Here is a 17671-nt window from a genome sequence, read left to right as displayed (position 1 = left end):
CACTCAATTAGCCTGGATATCCGCTGCCTTGGGCTTCCTTTGTGTTGGCATTTTAAACTCCGGTGGATTTCTGAGGACTATGGTTAACTGCTCCTCAGATCTCTGCAGGGTAAATCCAGACAGCTAGCTAGACTATCTGTCCAATCTGAGTTTTCTGTTGCACGACTAAAACAACTTTTAAACGTACACGTTCCACCAAAACAAGTTCCTTCCAAGCCTATTTTGCAGCGGCACCGCGTCTTTTTTCCGGTGCTTAGCACTGCCCAAGACGATTGTGATTGGTTTAAAGAAATGTCAATAAACCAGAGCATGTTTTCCTCCCAACCCCCGAATGCTATGTGGAGTGTGGACTACCTTAACAATGACCAATGTGATTACATAACACTTTGTGAAGTGGTGGTACATTTTGCTCTCTACAGGACCCATTTGACGCTGCAGGCTACTACCACCTGGCTCTGGCTGCAGCCATGGATCTGGGCAACAAGAGGTCTCAGCTGCAGCTGTGCACCCGCCTCGCCACCATCTACCACAACTTCCTAATAGACCGGGAGCTCTCTCTCTTCTTTTACCAGAAGGCTAGAGCATTTGCTGCAGAGCTGAACGTGAGGAGGATTAATATCTCACCGGATCAGCAGTGTAGCAGCACCACACAGTACAAGACCACCGGACAGTAGGAAAGGCATTTTGAGGAGTCAAGTCTTTGTTTTACAAAAAAAACTAAACTTTTGCGAAGTGAAACAAAAACTTCAGCAGATGACTGAATGAAAGTTTTTTGGTACAGAAAAAATTAATTTCCGGAGAATCCTTATGAATTATTATGCATTAAGACTACGGCAACGGATTTACAGTGGCGGTTCTAGAGGAGGGAAGGGGGGCAGTGCCCCAGTAGTATTAAGCCTGTTAAGCTTTTGGACCTTCTAACTGTGGCAAATTCGATCTCGGTCAACATTGCTCTCTTTAAAAGACTCTCTTCTAAAACCTGTGAAGATAGTGGTATCATATGAAAGTAGATAATCCAAGGAATACTTGGTACCAACCATGACATGCCAGTTTGTCGAAGAGGGGGCTAAATAATGCCCTAAAATCCGGCGTTGGGGAGGGAAAAACTGGCATGGCCATTTTCAAAGGGGTCCCTTGACCTCTCATCTCAAAATATCTGAATCAAAATGGGTTCTGTGGGTACCCACGAGTCGACTATTTACAGACATGCCCACTTTATGCTAATCCCATGCAGTTTGGGGCAAGAAACATGCAGTTTTTCTCATGCAGTATAAATGTTATTTTCGCCTATACTAAAATGGTGTATTTGTAAATGTCTGCATACTGGGGCCATCATTTTTCTTAATTAATTCTTGAATGGTCAAAAATTGTTACATTTTGCACCAAATCTGTGTAACATTTTGCACCAAATCTGTGTAACAATTTGCACCAAATCTGTGTAACAAATGGTATCAACCCCAAAATGCTGCAACAACTCATGAGACATAATAGAGTGTTTAAATGGCCATCATATACTTTTATCATCATGTTTAAAGCCCTTATACACTCGCCCAATCAAAAATACAATGTTCATTACAGATTTATGACTAGAAAAACTTAAACCGTGCTAAGATGCATCTCAAATTAATCTTCAGGTTCCCAGCTTTCAGATGATGTTATCACTTATATGTGGCATACTGTATAGGCTACTGTTGACCTGCTGTCTTCCGTAAAGGATCCCCTTTCCTCCCCTAAAAAGACAAAATGGGTCTCTAGGGTTAATATATTTGGTATACAAATTGCATGTAGCCCCAGCCTGACCGCCCCAGGATTTAACTTTACTGTCCTCTCAGGCCTCTGTTAATCCACAGAAAAGATGAATATATATATAGATATAGATAATATAGATAAATATAATAAACCAAAAAATAAAAAAAGCTTTAAGTAATTGTATGTTATGTCTTGACGTTATGTCACTTAATTGTAAGTCGCTTTGGATAAAAGCGTCAGCTAAATGACATGTAATGTTATTGCCCTTATGTGTAAGGTCATTTATGATTCATTTTTTCAGTTTCTTTTTTGTAATTTGTCGAAACAAGAGAAGTGAAATGCAGATTTTAATTGATCACTCATGAACACAACTATCATATAATGATCAATGATCAAATGTGTTCTGGTACCTTAGATTTTTATTTTATTTTTTCATTAAGCAAGATATTTTCTAATGCAGCTGCTCATCTATTGGACTGTATACACCTTCATTTTTTTATTTCCAGATTTTTGGTCAAAATAAAATGATGTAACTGTGTACTTGTCCATACAACAAAACTGCGTTGTCAATTACGTTTGGTAATTGGATGGGTGGCTCAAAAAAACCACTAACACTTTAAGCAGAGGCTGTTCAGGTCTTGTGTGAAAACAAAACCAATGTTGACTTGATTATGTAACATATTTAACCCACGTAGCACACTTAAGTTGTGTACATAACTTTTATTACGTAACAAAAGTAGCTTCTTATTTGAACCCAAACCATCATCGTCTTCTAAAATTTAGATTTGTGGCAGAAAACTAACCATGTAGTTTTTTTTCGATTCACAATATTAACACTGGACTTTCCCCCTGGAGACCGGGATTCGTTTCCCGTTTATGAAATAAATGTAAAGTTTTTTTTTTTACTTAACGGAAACTTACTAAATTACTAAACCTAACCAAGTAGTTTTTGTGCCTGAACGTAACCAAACTGCGACCACTTCACAACGTGAACGACATGTTTAAAAGCGTAACCGATGAGGATGGAAAATGCTCATATTTCCTGCCACCGCTAGGGGCACTAATTTATGAAATACTTCTATGGAGCTTGACAGTGTGGTTCCGGGAGTAAAAATCCCATTCATTTTCTCCATGAGGATTTCGATTATCAGCCATAACGTCTAAACCGTCCGAGGTAGACTGACCACGAGTTACGTGGTTGTGTAATGAAAGTTTCTTCTCCTGTAGAAGCTACAAGTCTGAATGAAATGAAAAACATGTTTTATTCGCGATCTTACGGAGAAATACTACACTTCCCACAAGCGTTACAGTGACATCTCTGATTGGTCCAACTTGCTGTTACCATGGAAATGTTACCGTACCCGCGAAACCGCCATCGGCTATAGCGAGCTGCTACCACTGAAGTCTTCTGTGCAGCATTGTACCTTTGCTTTTTTTTGCCGTTTTCAAAATGTTCTTTCGGCAAATCAAGTGTTTTATGCTCACTATTCAGCTCGTAGATGGTTGGCTTGGTTCCAAACTTAAAACTCTTTATATATAAGCAATTAATCAAACGTCAATGGAAATATTGAACAGGGAAAAACCCTTCCGGAGCCAGAGCTGTTAAAAAAGCAGGCAGATACTGTTGAGCTCTATTAGAGGGTAGGCATAAGCAACCTATGGTCGTATGGTTTGGAGGACTTGTTGGTTTATTACATGGGAATGTAATTTTGCACCTGGCTTCCCTGAGCCGAACTTTGGCTGCCCTGGTTAACCGGAATAATGAAGCTGTTTATCAACTGGCACAGTAACTCTGTGTTTTTTTATGCAGCCACCAGCACATTCATGTGAAAGAGACCGAGCTGTTATTTACAGCTGTTAATCATCAGAACCACGAGTGAAGTATTTAATATGATACGACGATATGATAAGTACGGGAATAGTTTGGTTATAGCGACAGCAAAAACATATTCCACAAGGTGAAACATAAACAGTATAAACACATAACATAAAATAGGATAAGCTGCAGAAACACTAACAATGATTTCCAAATATCAAAGTAAGGCTTAAATAAGTTATTATACATGCCTTTAATGTAGAATGTTTATAGTTTTTTTGTCTGATAATGAACTATTGTGCACATGTGACGCACACACATCTAAAAGTAATTTAAGATTTTCTTTCGCCAAGGCAGAGGAGAAGAAACATATGATTAATATGTGTATCTTTCAGAAATGTTGCATTTATAATTTACCGGGAGCTGATTAATTAACAGTGTGTGGAGTATTTTTGGTATGATGTCTTTTGGAGCTGCAGTGATGGAATTAGAGTGTAAAAGCAACAACCCTATCAGAAATCCCATCAACAGGACTTTGACACTGCTGCCTTTAAAGAACAATAAGAATATTTCACCTGCTGTCTGTAGTAGTAGTAGTAGTAGTAGTAGTAGTAGTAGTAGTCGCTGTCTCAGCATGTACTAGTGGCAAGAAAAAGTATGTGAACCTTTTGGAATTTCATGATCTTCTGAGTAGATTTGTCATAAAATGTGATCTGATCTTCATCTAAGTGAAGGATATTGACAAATATAATGTGTCTTAAATAATAACACAACCTTTTTTTAATCTTTCATGTCTTTATTGAGAACAACCAAAAAGACCTCATAGTGCTTGTGGAAAAAGTATGGGAACCCTTGAGTTAATGGGCTTGGAGGTGTGGACTACAGCTACTTTGACTGATAAAAACCCCTCAAACTTCTGGAGTTTGCGTTGCACAAGAAGAACATGCTTATGTGAGCCATGCCTCGCCAAAAAGAGCTTTCAGAGGATCCACGATCAATAATTGTTTATTTACATAAAGCTGGCAAGGGTTACAAAGTTATTTCAAAGACTTTAGAAATTCACCAGTCTACAGTTTAGAAATTCACAATCTACAAATGGAGACACTTTGGGACTGTTGGCACTCTGCCAAGAAATGGGCGCCCAGTCAAAATTACACCAAGAGCACAACGAAGACTCAGCAACGAGGTCAAGAAACAATCCTGAATGACAGCCAAAGATTTGAAGGCATCATTGGAACTGGCTAACATCTCTGTTTATGAGTCTTATAATACGTAAAACATTGGACAAGCAGGGTATCTACAGCGAAGGAAGCCACTGCTTACTAAAAAGAACATTGCTGCATGACTGAAGTTTGCAAAAGAGCACATTGACACTCCACAGCGGTATTGGCAAAATGTTTTGTGGACTGATGAAACTAAGATTGAATTATTTGGAAAAAAAACACACAGCACTACATCTGGCGTAGAAAGTGCACGGCATATCATCATGAAAACATTATCCCAACCGTAAAGTATGGTGGAGGAAACATCATGATTTTGGCCTGCTTTGCTGCATCAGGGCCTGGCCAGCTTAGAATCATTGAGGGGAAGATGAATTCCCAAGTATATCAGACAATTCTTCAGGATAATGTGAGAATGTCTGTACGTCAGCTGAAACTGTGTAGAAGGTGGGTGATGCAACAGGACAACGACCCAAAACACCGGAGCAAGTCCACAACAGAATGGCTTCAGAAAAATAAAATCCGCCTTTTGGAGTGGCCAAGTCAGAGCCCAGACCTCAACCCAATAGAGATGCTATGGATTGACTTGAAGAGGGCCATACACATGAGACGTCCAAAGAATATGACAGGTAGGTCTGCCAGGAAGAATGGGCTAAGATTCCTCCTCAACGATGTGCAGGTCTGATCCATAGCTACAGGAAGCGCCTGATTGAGGTTACTGCTGCCAAGGGGGGGGTCAACCAGTTATTAATTCTAAGGGTTCACTTACCTTTTCCACTGCCATTTTGAATGTTGAATGAGTGTGTTCAATAAATACATGAAAGATCAGAATGTGTTCATTATTTTAGACACAGTGTTTGTCAATACCCTTGACTTAGATGAAGATCAGATCACATTTTATGACAAATTTATTCAGAAACCCATGAAATTCCAAAAGGTTCACATACTTTTTTCTTGCCACTGTACCATGAACCATCTGAACAAACGCACATATGCTCTGGGTTGCAGGCAAGATCTTAAATGAATGTAGGATGGAAATATCAGAATTATGTTACACTAGTGACAGACTTTCTTAATGAAGCATAGCGTAAGTTCTGGCAGACACGGAGTCAAGCTCGGCTATTATCTCAGCTCACAGCTGACAGTTCCTAAGCCAGCACCCCAGCTGATGGCTCAGCTGATCTTTTGATTGGATTTCCAAATTGCACGCTCTATTTAAACTGCTTTTCCCAGCCTACCTTGCTGCACCTCTGCTAGCGCTTGCAACCCACCTCCACCCCAGCTCCTCTTTTTAAATTCATGTTGTCTGACTTAATCAATGTTGTGTCTCTGTCATTGATGCTGCTCTGTTCTCTACCCTATGGGGATCCTGCACTGCTGCTCTCCCCGCTTAAGGCTTTCCATACATGCACATGGAACGGCAGGGGGGTGTGCTCTCCCTGCCTCATGCTTTCCACATATGCACGTGGAAGTGTGGAGAGGTCCCAGAACAGAGCCATACCGCCCAATACAAATTGCAGATGAATGAATCTATTTTGACAAAGTGGTCCTGACTGAAATGATCCATAATGAACTATACACTCGATTACTCTGGAAGAATCTGACAAGAGATGGATGTTTTAACAAAGGTGGGAATTCGCCAACTGTCTCTACAACAGGGTTTCCACGGGGTCTTAAAAAGTCTTACATTTGCTGAAGTATTGTGTTTTAGGTCTTAAATCATTCTAAACAGGTCTTAATTTTCCTACTCTAATAACCTCTGAAGAGTATCCTCTTATGCTCATTGAAATGCTCCCGCAGTGCTTTAGAATGTTGTTTTTTCATTCCGTGGTGTTGTAGTTTTTTCTTTCGCTAGTCCAAATATGATTCGCTGTATTACCACTACAAATGAGACCAACATGCAACTTATATTTCAGCCAATCAGCTTTCGTGTTATTGGCACGAGTCTCTTTCGAATTGTACCTCAGACATGAAACGGATTGTATTCTTCAGCTATGAGGAAGTACAAGTTTAGCGATACTGAAGAAAAACTGAATTTAGGGTTTGGTTAAAGCCAGTTGCTAACAACGTATTTGAAGCCTACTGCTTCTTATGCAAGAAATCAGTTAAACTGGAAACGTTAGGAAAAAACAACAGAATTTGCCTTAGTGATTGGGGCATACATACATATGCAAATATATTAAACATTAATAAGAATAAACAATAAATACAGAAACAAATACATACAAAATAGCTGTTTAAACATTGGGCAACGGGCAGATGTATAGTCCAGGATGAAGGTTTGTGCAAAATGTAAACAGATACTTGCCACTGTCGCACGAAATGCTTGCTCGTGGGAAATTGTTGGGTTTTTAATTATAGTGTATTGGTCTTACAGTATAGAGTGTGGTCTAGACCTACTCTATCTGTAAAGTGTCTTGAGATAACTCTTGTTATGATTTGGATATGATATGATAGGGTTTGTGTCCCGTTTGAAATAAAAGTAAACGCAACTCTACGAACTTCACGCAGTCTATATCAATGACGTTTCATTTCCGGGATTGTTTAGATGCCGCTGGAAATTCCCCCGTATGTCCTTCATTTTAGGCCGGATGTCCGTTACCTTCCTCTTTCTTTGTGTTGGCGTTCTAAACTCCGGTAGATTTGTGAGGACTATGGTTAACTGCTCCTCAGATCTCTGCAGGGTAAATCCAGACAGCTAGCTAGACTATCTGTCCAATCTGACTTTTCTGTCGCACGACTAAAACAACTTTTGAACGTACACATGTTCCACCAAAACAAGTTCCTTCCCGAGGCTATTCTGCAGCGGAACCATTGCTCCGCCCATGACGATTGTGATTGGTTTAAAGAAATGCCAATAAACCAGAACACGTTTTTTTTCTCCTATCCCAGAATGCTGTGTGGACTAGCCAGACCCTCCTCCGCAGCGCTGGGGAGGAAGGTCTGGCAATGCGAGACTATGTTCTGTGTCACATTCGTAACCAGTATTGAAGTAACGCAACAAATGATTTTAACCTAACCACAAAGTTTTTCTCAAACCTATCTCAGTAGTTTTTGTGCCTAAACTTAACCAAGCCGCGACCGTTACGTTCTCTGGTTTAGATATGAGGAGGTATTAGAGGGTTGGAATGAACTATCTATATCGTCGTATGGTCTGAAGGACTTGTTGACTAGTACCTACCTGTAGCTGACATTACAACAGCACATTTGATCAGCTTTTAGGATCTTCTGCCGGCCTTGTCATTGGTTCCCAAATAGGCCTATGTTAGTGTTAGCATGTTTCCATCTATCAGATTAGCAAAAAAAAAAAAAAATGTTTACTTCCTCCAGGTTCACACAAAAGTCAGGAAGTAGAAATATGGCTGACATGATAACAAGTGACTTAAAGTATTTAAAAAGTAGAATGATTTAAACTTTAAACCAATGCATGGATTTATTCATCTTTCAAATGATTCTGATGCCATAATTTTTAATAATTTGCGGTATTGGAAGCATTTCACTGTCATTCTTATTTTGATCACTGGATGGCACCAAAGTAAGGATGTATCCTACTGTATACACAGTGGATTCAATAATAGTAGAACAATAAAAACAGTTTGGGTTTAAGGCCTTCAGGCTTGAGGAGTGTGTAATTAATGAGTCATAGTGTGTCAAACAGTCGGATAAATATTACAAGTGCTGTCTGCATCCCTCCATTGCCTTCAGAACCTGTGTATTCCTGCTGAACAAGGAGCCCTGTGTTTCCTCAAGTGACAGACTAGTTCAAACAAACACACCCACGGCTGGGTGAGCAGCACATGTCTCTGTCCTCACCCCTCTCGTCTGAGAAAACAAACTGGGCCACTCAGCGTTGTGTAGACATGAGCGCTCCACAGTCTGCCTCCCCTCTGGGACTGTGCGCCTGTCAGAGGAAGGCAAGAATTCAAAAACAGCCTCACATCTATAGCATGTGTTGGTGGGTGGTGGAAGAAGCATTCAGATCCTTTACTTTAGGTAAAAGTACTAATACCACACTGTAAAAATACTCTGTTACAAGTAAAAGTCCTGCATTGAAAATGTTACTTAAGCAAAAGTATAGAAACGGACTAAAAGCTTTAGTGCGTAACTTTTTTTTATATTACATTCAAGCCATTGCCAAATGAGTTGATACAAAGCTAATTAAGACTATCAGCTCCACACAACTCTCTGTATTTCTCTAACCCGTTCTCACTCCCAACTCTTAAAATACTGACGCTTGGTTGGTGTCTCTCAGCGTCGCGTACGACCAAAAATTCCCCCTTTAGCGTCTGTACGGGACGCACCAGGCAGAGCAGCACCTTGACCGAGCGATGTAGTATTAAGAGAGACAACAGTAGAGAGTAGTATGAAAGATAAAATAAATCTGCGTAAGGAGGCAGGAGGTTAGGTTGGTAGATGGGTCAAACAACACAGGACTGTCACCCAGGAGATTTGGGTTCGTGTCCCGTTCTTGTACCGCGTGTCACTGAAACGTACATTTTGTAACTCCACCCACCATCTTTTCCTAACCCTAACTGTCCCGTTTTTGAGCCACATGTCAGTTAAACGTACGTCCCGACCCAGAGTGTCAAAAACTGACGCCAAGAGTCCCGACCAAGAGCGTCTAAATATGACGCCAAAGGGCTAGACTCGAGTCCCGAGAGCGTCAAATAGTGACACCAATAGTCCCGACCCAGAGTGTCAAAAAATGACGGCAAGAGTCCAGACCAAGTGCGTCGAAATATGACGCTAATGGAGACTTTTTGCGTCAATAACAAACGCCAAAAGCACCTGACCAAGCGTTGCTTTTTGACGCGATGGGAGTGAGAATGTCAATTTTGTCAAATTTGTCAATGTGGCTATGTTCAGAACATGGTGTCGTCCGGCAACTTTCACGCACAGAATCTCGAGTGAAGATGATTACTTCTTCCAAAGAGTCCATCAGGTTTTTTATAAATCCTCCGTGTCCTCCTTGGCTACTAGCAACTGTGTGGAGGAGGGGTGGGGGTGGTGAGCGACCACAGAAGGCTTGTATCATGTGGACGCGCCAACAGTGTTGTTGTCATTACTTAGAATTCCTCATGGGGGAGACAGAAACTACGCACTATAGCTATAAAGTATTAAATGTAAAACTAATCAATGCATCCTCACATTTTAGGACCTGGAAACGATCCAAACAGTTCTGTCAATCAACTTAGTGTTTAATCGGCTTATCATTTCAGCTGGACTTGTAAGCTGTTATATTGTTGGGTAGTTTCATTTATACAGTGTTGTAATGTAACGGAGTACAAATACTTCATTACTGTACTTAAGTAGAAATTTCACGTATCTATACTTTACTTCGCTATATAAATTTATGTCAACTTTCACTTTTACTCCACTACTTTCCTAGATAAAATGTATACTTTTACTCCGTTATATTTCCACTAAGCATCTTCGTTACTCGTTACTAAAAAAATAAAATTAGAAGAAATGTGTGCGACTGCAATAAGGGAGGTTTGGCGAATCACTGCTCCTAGATTGCATACGCACGCTCCGCACGCGGCACGCTCTATTTCAGTGCTTGTTTGTTGCTAAAGGAGGAGGAGGACGCACAACTGAAACCGCCATGGAAGCAGGAGCACCTACTGGAGGACCTCCCGTTATCGTAGACGACAACCCCGACAATAGTGGTGAACTCGGTGAACAGGGTAGTGGTGAAGATAACGTCATACACCCGTGGCCGTATTTGCAAGAAATGTTTCTGTACATTGGAATGAAAGATTCTTCCTACCGGATGATAAGAAGACATGGGAACCCTGAATATGCTTTATGCTTTACTATAAGAAAGCCACAATAAAGTTCACAATAAAAGTTCTAACCGCTTCCTTTTTTAAAAAAAAAAAAACCTTTTTACTTTTACTTCAAATACTTAAGTACATTAAATATCAGAAAATTACTTTTGATACTTAAGTACAGTATATATCAGATACTTTAAGACTTTTACTTAAGTAATATTCTAAAAGGTAACTTTCACTTCTACCAAAGTCTTTTTCTAGTACGATACTTGTACTTTTACTCAAGTATTGCTTCCTAGTACTTTATACAACACTGCATTTATAATAAAACATTGTATTTTATAAGCTGCATGTGTTTTGTGTGCAAAAATCTTACTTAGTCAAGTAACTAGTAACTAAAGCTGTCAGATTAATAAAGTGGAGTGTAAAAATACTTTAGTAAGTGTACTTAGTTATATTCCACCACTGTGTCGGTGGGTGAGTTCTTATAGTATACTCCCAACTGTGTGAGAAGCAGCTTAGTTAAAGACTCTGAGAGAAACAACATTTTTGCTGAGTGAGGTCATTTTGGACCATGGGAAATTCCACTTCTTACAACCTGAGTCTTGTTTTTGTACTTTCTAACTATCATTCCTGGTGGTTATAATAACACCAACTTCATTTATCTGGGGACACAGTGACTACGTTTACACGAACATAATATTCCGGTTTTTGGTATTCTGAAAAAGACGATATTCCTACTAAAGCCTGGTTCCCACGGCAGGATAATTAGGCCGATTTTAGCCCCGATTCCCCCCTTCCAACAATCTTAAGGATGCTCCGATTATCGTAAAATAATCTGATCAGATGTTCCTGCCGTGTGTGGTGTGTTAAGACTGCTCTCGTCTGCTCGGAAGGACGTCGGGACCGCTCCGATCTCAAATCGGGGATATCCAACATGTTGGATTGTTTTGGCCTGATTTCTCCTCGTGTGTGGTGTCCCCCGGGGACAAACAAGCACGCAGCCTGTGGACTGTGGCGTGTAGCCAATCAGAAAGCGAGGTGACGAGGCGGCGAGGAAAGCACCGGGAAACAAAATCAAAACAGCCGGCGGCACGGCGCACCAGAAAGTCCGGTGGACGTCGGAGATAAGTATAGCAAGTATAGTCCATGCTCGCGTTGTCTCCACTTCTTTGACCATCGCCTTTTCTTTTGATGTTTTTTTTCGGTTAAAAACAAACTACAAACTATTGCCACTGCATCCTCTTGTTGATTGTTTACTCTGAAGTCACGTTTGATCTCGAGGGATTTTGCGAGATTTCCCGTCTGACCTGGGAATGTCAAATCGGTTCGTGTGTGATGTTACATTACATTACATTACATGTCATTTAGCTGACGCTTTTATCCAAAGCGACTTACAATTAAGTGCTTTCAACTGTGAAGGTTCAAACTCCAGACCACAAGTAGTAAGTGCAAATACAGTAGCTTTAAATAGGCAAAGCTACAAAGAGACATATGAAAGTGCAGGTTCGAAAGTGCAAGTTCAAGATTTTATCTGAGGTGTAGTCGGAAGAGATGCGTTTTTAGCCTTCGGCGGAAGATGTGTAGGCTTTCGGCCATCCTGATATCGACGGGGAGCTCGTTCCACCATTTGGGAGCCAGGACAGTGAACAGTCGGGATTTCGTTGAGTAATTAGTTCTCCCTCGCTGTGAGGGAGCAGCCAGCAGTTTGGCTGATGCAGAACGAAGTGGGCGGGTTGGGGTATATGGTTTGACCATGTTCTGGATGTAAGCGGGTGCTGATCCGTTCGTGGCCCTGTACGTAAGTACTAGTGTCTTGAAGCGGATGCGGGCCGCAATTGGTAGCCAGTGAAGAGAGCGGAGGAGAGGTGTAGTGTGAGAGAACTTGGGGAGGTTGAAGACAAGTCGAGCCGCTGCATTCTGAATGAGCTGCAGGGGTTGGATGGCACATGCAGGCAGGCCAATCAGGAGGGAGTTGCAGTAGTCTAGACGTGAGATGACTAGAGCCTGAACCAGAACCTGAGCCGCCTTCTGCGTTAGAAGGGGACGTATCCTTCTGATGTTATGCAGCATGTATCTACACGATCGGGTGGTTGCAGCAATGTTAGCAGTGAAGGAGAGTTGGTCGTCAAGTGTTACTCCCAGGTTTCTAGCAGTCTTGGTGGGGACTACTATAGAGTTGTCAATTGTTATAGTCAGGTCTTGGGTAGGAGAGCCCTTCCCTGGAAGGAAAAGGAGCTCAGTCTTGTCGAGGTTGAGTTTCAGATGGTGTGTGGACATCCAAGAAGAGATGTCAGTCAGACAGGCCGAGATACGTGCTGCTACTTGAGTTTCAGACTCAGGAAAGGAGAGAATTAGTTGGGTGTCATCTGCGTAGCTGTGATAAGAAAAGCCGTGCGACTGAATGACAGACCCGAGAGAGTTGGTGTACAGAGAGAAGAGGAGGGGACCCAGGACTGATCCCTGAGGAACCCCAGTTTTAAGTGGGCAAGGTTCTGAGCTAGACCCTCTCCAGGTTACCCGGTAGGTTCGGTCTGCCAGGTAAGATGTGAGTAATGAGAGCGCAGAGCCTGAGACACCCAGATTTCGGAGTGTCGAAATGAGGATCTGGTGGTTCACTGTGTCAAAGGCAGCAGAAAGATCCAGAAGGATGATAATGGAAGAGAGAGAGGTTGTTCTAGCGATGTGAAGCTGCTCAGTGACAGCAAGGAGGGCAGTTTCTGTTGAGTGGCCAGCCTTGAAGCCAGACTGGTGGGGATCAAGAAGGTTGTTCTGGTGGAGATAGGTAGAGAGTTGATTATAAATGACGTGTTGATTTTGCCGTGTGCTGCGCACCACACACTGTACGACCAAAACTGTTAGACCGTGATTTTTTATCTCCGTGTGTGGGATCTCTCAGGATTGGAAAATCGGCCGACAATTTTAAAATCGCCCCGTGTGAACCAGGCTTAAGCCGTTTACATGGCTAATGAAAGTGAATATTCCACCAATAATCCCGTTTACATGTAGCCGTGCAAAATAAGGTTTTTTTTCAAAGTTTTCCAGCGGTGGCGGACTTGTTGGACCGTGTGAACACAGTGTCCCTCTTTCATTCCTTCAACCAGCTTCTTGAAAAGGTCAGTGTAGCGATGTGTGCGCATATCCAAAAACTGGTTGATATCCAAGTCTTTGATAAAGTTTAAAAGTAGCTGTGCTTCTCCTTCTAATCGGGTCTGCAGCCTCACAAACTTTTGGCTGGTTGGTTTGTGTACAGCAACCATAGCAACGCACAAAGCCGTAAACAGGCAAGAGGCCGAAACTGGGTGTAAACTGCTGTAAAAAAAAAACATTGAGACGCATATTCTGAATGCGCTGTATATACATCCAAAGAATGCCTCTAAAACCCAAATAATACTGGAATATCCCACGTCTTTATGGGAAAATGCTATATTCGGAAAAAGGCCTTATTCGGAATATCCAACCGGAATATGTTGTTTACATGACCTGCATCAAATTCGGAATATTGTCATATTCTGAATAATAGTGGAATATTGGTGTGCACGTAAACATACTCAGTGACTCAGTCTGAGTGCACGTTGCAACAACACAAATATAAAATATTGTTGTAGCCAATTTAGACTTGCGTGTGTATAGTGTGTGTGTGTGTGTGTGTGTGTGTGTGTGTGTGTGTGTGTGGTAGGTTTGTGTGAATGTTGTTGGTCACTATGTCACCTGCACACCTGTGTATGTGTGCTTATTACGGCAATCACAGAGGTTTAGAAAGAGGGAATCCCAGGTGAGCAGCGAGAGGGAATTAGAATCCGGTAAGCCCAACAATTTTTCAACCGTAGCTATGGGCGCGTGATAGGGTGTTTTTGGTCTAGTTTGATTTTATTTATTTTTTTACTTTTTCAGTGGGCAAAGTCAGTTTTTGTAGATATTTTTAAACATATTAATAAATAAAGTGTTATCATTTGCACCAGCACGAGTCGGAAATGCCTTCAAATTCCCTCCAGTGGCATTCTTTGTTGTTAGATTGCCACTACAATTATGATATCATGATTAAGGGCGCTTTCACACCTGTAGTTCGGTGGACTGTGCGATTTGGGGGGGTGAAGTTCGGTGTCATTCGGTTCGGTTTACTTTCACACTGCACTTTGTCAAACGCACCGAACACTGTACCGAACACACGTCACGCGATCAAGAACACAGACTCCAGCCATGCTAACATTTTAACTGGCCACACAGAGGTGAAGCATGCCAATGAACCACATATGTAGTACTAAGTAGGGGTGGGGGAAAAAAAATCTATACAGTATAGCAATATTTTCCGTGGCAATACTGTATTGATTCACAGACGTCAAGTACCGATCTATTATTATATACAGTATCTGTTGGTCAGTTTGTCTGCTTGACAATCCCATTGTGCAGCAATACAATTGAAGTGAGCTGAACAAACAGAGAAATGGATCTTTTTAGATAAAACAGATGTTGACCAAGTTTCCTTTTGGGGACATCATTTAAAATTGGGAAAAATTTGAAGTTGGAAAAAAGGTAATAAATTGCAGTATATCGCAGAATATTGCAATATCTTTAAAAATCACTATTGTATCATATCGTTACATAAGTATCGTGATGATATCGTATCGTGAGGCCTCTGGTGATTCTACTATGTTCATCAGGGGGGGCTGCAAAATGTGTGTGTGTGTGTGTGTGTGTGTGTGTGTGTGTGTGTGAGACTGCATGGTCTGGTCGTCTTAAATTGCCCTTACAAGGGGACAGTAATGAAAGCATGTCCTCATATCCCCCCAGTCTACACCAAATAATGAATGACTTCATGTTTTGGAAAGAAAGAAAGAAAGAAAGAAAGAAAGAAAGAAAGAAAGAAAGAAAAGCAGCGAGCACATGGAGCTGCCTGAACACACCATCCCTGCAACAGCTACATGTAGAGTCCCTTATGTGTCTGTTCTCATTGGTTAAGAGGATTACAGTGTTGTACACCAGTCATTGTCAAACTTTTTCACATCAAGGACCCCTGAACTGACACACATTAGACCCCCATCTGATATGACTTTGTCCCAGGGTCCCCTACCTGATAGGGTCCCCTACCCTACTGCAGAAAGTGAATGAAACCCATGAGCAAAATAGTCATACAATCTGTCATTGTGTTACTTATGGATGAAATTATAGTGAAAATAAATGTCTCCCCTTTTTGTTGAGGACCCCCTGGAACCTCTTCAAGGACCCCTAGGGGGCCCCGGACCCCACTTTGAGAACCACTGTTCTACACAATACTATTGCTCACATGGGCCACTGCTGTTGAACGTTAATGCTAGGAGCACAAACTGAGAGCAGCTGAACAGAAGATCCATCAAAAGAATGACAGGAATGGGCAATAAATGACAATGTTTGTATACTGTATGTCAGTCAAAGGTGTAGATTTCAATATTTGGATAAGTTAGATTTGTCCGCCTAAAAAAATATGAAACAACCTACTTCCCCAAAGAGGTAAAAAAAATAACTGTGCAGAGGGGCTCAAAACATGTACGGAAAACAAGAACTGTCTACTTGTGCTACATCGGGGGGGTTTAAAGAAACACAACAGGAGCGAGAATAATAAAGATGTGATTTATGTGTATTTAAACTTTGGAGCGTCTGGCTTTAAGAAGGTCTCATTCTCCAACAGATTTGTTGTTGAGATGTACATGATTCCTAATAAAAAAATCACGAAACTCGTGATGATGTTTTGAACAATACAGGAGAAAAATAATTTCCTCTACATAAATAAAGACATTTACACCATAAACTGAAGCACAAAAGGCACAAATTGTTGCAGAAAAAATTCACCAGGAAGGCAGGAAATGAAGTGCTTGACACTCAAAATTTTGGTTATAATGTTGAAACAAAATCCTACGCCCTTATTCTCAGTGCATTGACACACAAACGCAATGTGTTTGATGCACGCGCGCGCGCACACACACACACACACACACACACACACACACACACACACACACACAGCTAAACTTAATTGTCAGATTGAGTTTGAGTTAGAAGACACTGTCATAGGTTAGGTAAAACCTGAGCCTCTTTCACACATGCACTGCAAAACGCAACGTCAGAATGGAAATGTCGGAATCAGTTGTTGACTTGTGTTGCATCTGTTGTTACTTGTACTTGCGTAGTTGTCTTTCTGCAATGTTTTGTTGGACTAAGAACACAGACTCCAGACTGGGTTATTTCCTGTTAAGCAGGTGCGGAACAGCTGGCAGTCAGCTATGGTGTTTGTTTATGCGAGGTGATGTGAGGCAGGCTAAGTGTTTGATGAGTCGGTTTCTGTTGGCGTACATGTGTTGGCTCTGAGACATGATACATTTACAGTTAACGGAATACATGGCATGTATTAAAAAGGTTAAATAAAGGGCTTGGTGCATTGAGGGGACTTGCACTCATGACCCCTGTATTTCTAAAACTTTGGCATTGCTGTGGTAACAGCCTCCCTTTTGACTGTCCCCACCAGACCTGTTAGACATAAGGGAGAATGTGACCAGTGGTAGTATGGAATGTAACTAAGTACATTTACTCAAGTACAAATTTGAGGTACTTGTACTCTACATGAGTATTTTCATTTCATGCCACTTCCTACTTCTACTCCGCTACATTTCAGAGAGAAATATTGTACTTGTTACTCCACTACATTCATCTGACAGCTTTAGTTACTAGTTACTTTACACATTAAGACTTTGCACACAAAACACATGTAGTTTATAAAATCTGATGTTTTATTATAAATAAAACTAGCCAACAATATAACGGCCTACAAGTCCAGCTGAAATGATTAGACCATTAAACACACAACTGTTTGGATCCTTTACACTTTCTACAATGTGAGGATTTTCCTGCACTGAGTACTTTTACTTTCAATACTTAAAGTACATTTCCTGATGATACTTACATGCTTTTACTTAAGTAACATTTTAAATGCAGGACTTCTACTTGTAACAGAGTGTTTTTACAGTGTGGTATTAGTACTTTTACTTAATTAAATGATTAAGAAAAATTATACTTCTTCCACCACTGCACATCAGGAAAAAAATGTATCATTATCCAGAGAAACTTGTTAAACCACTCCT

At 41.1% G+C, this 17671-nt stretch overlaps 1 protein-coding gene across 1 annotated transcript in view; it reads left to right on the top strand.

Annotated features, from left to right (window-relative positions):
• Positions 1-1252, top strand: part of LOC116043839 (SH3 domain and tetratricopeptide repeat-containing protein 1) — a 33358-nt gene extending 32106 nt beyond the window's left edge. The window contains exon 19 of the mRNA XM_031290819.2: positions 420-1252. Coding sequence (XP_031146679.1) covers positions 420-674 — 255 coding nt within the window. The 3' untranslated portion in view covers positions 675-1252. The remainder of the gene's footprint in view (positions 1-419) is intronic.
• Positions 1253-17671: the final 16419 nt, after the last annotated feature.

Source organism: Sander lucioperca, chromosome 17 (genome assembly GCF_008315115.2).
Source record: "Sander lucioperca isolate FBNREF2018 chromosome 17, SLUC_FBN_1.2, whole genome shotgun sequence".
In the NCBI taxonomy this organism is placed as follows: domain Eukaryota; kingdom Metazoa; phylum Chordata; class Actinopteri; order Perciformes; family Percidae; genus Sander; species Sander lucioperca.
This window is presented reverse-complemented; position numbering and strand designations above follow the sequence as displayed.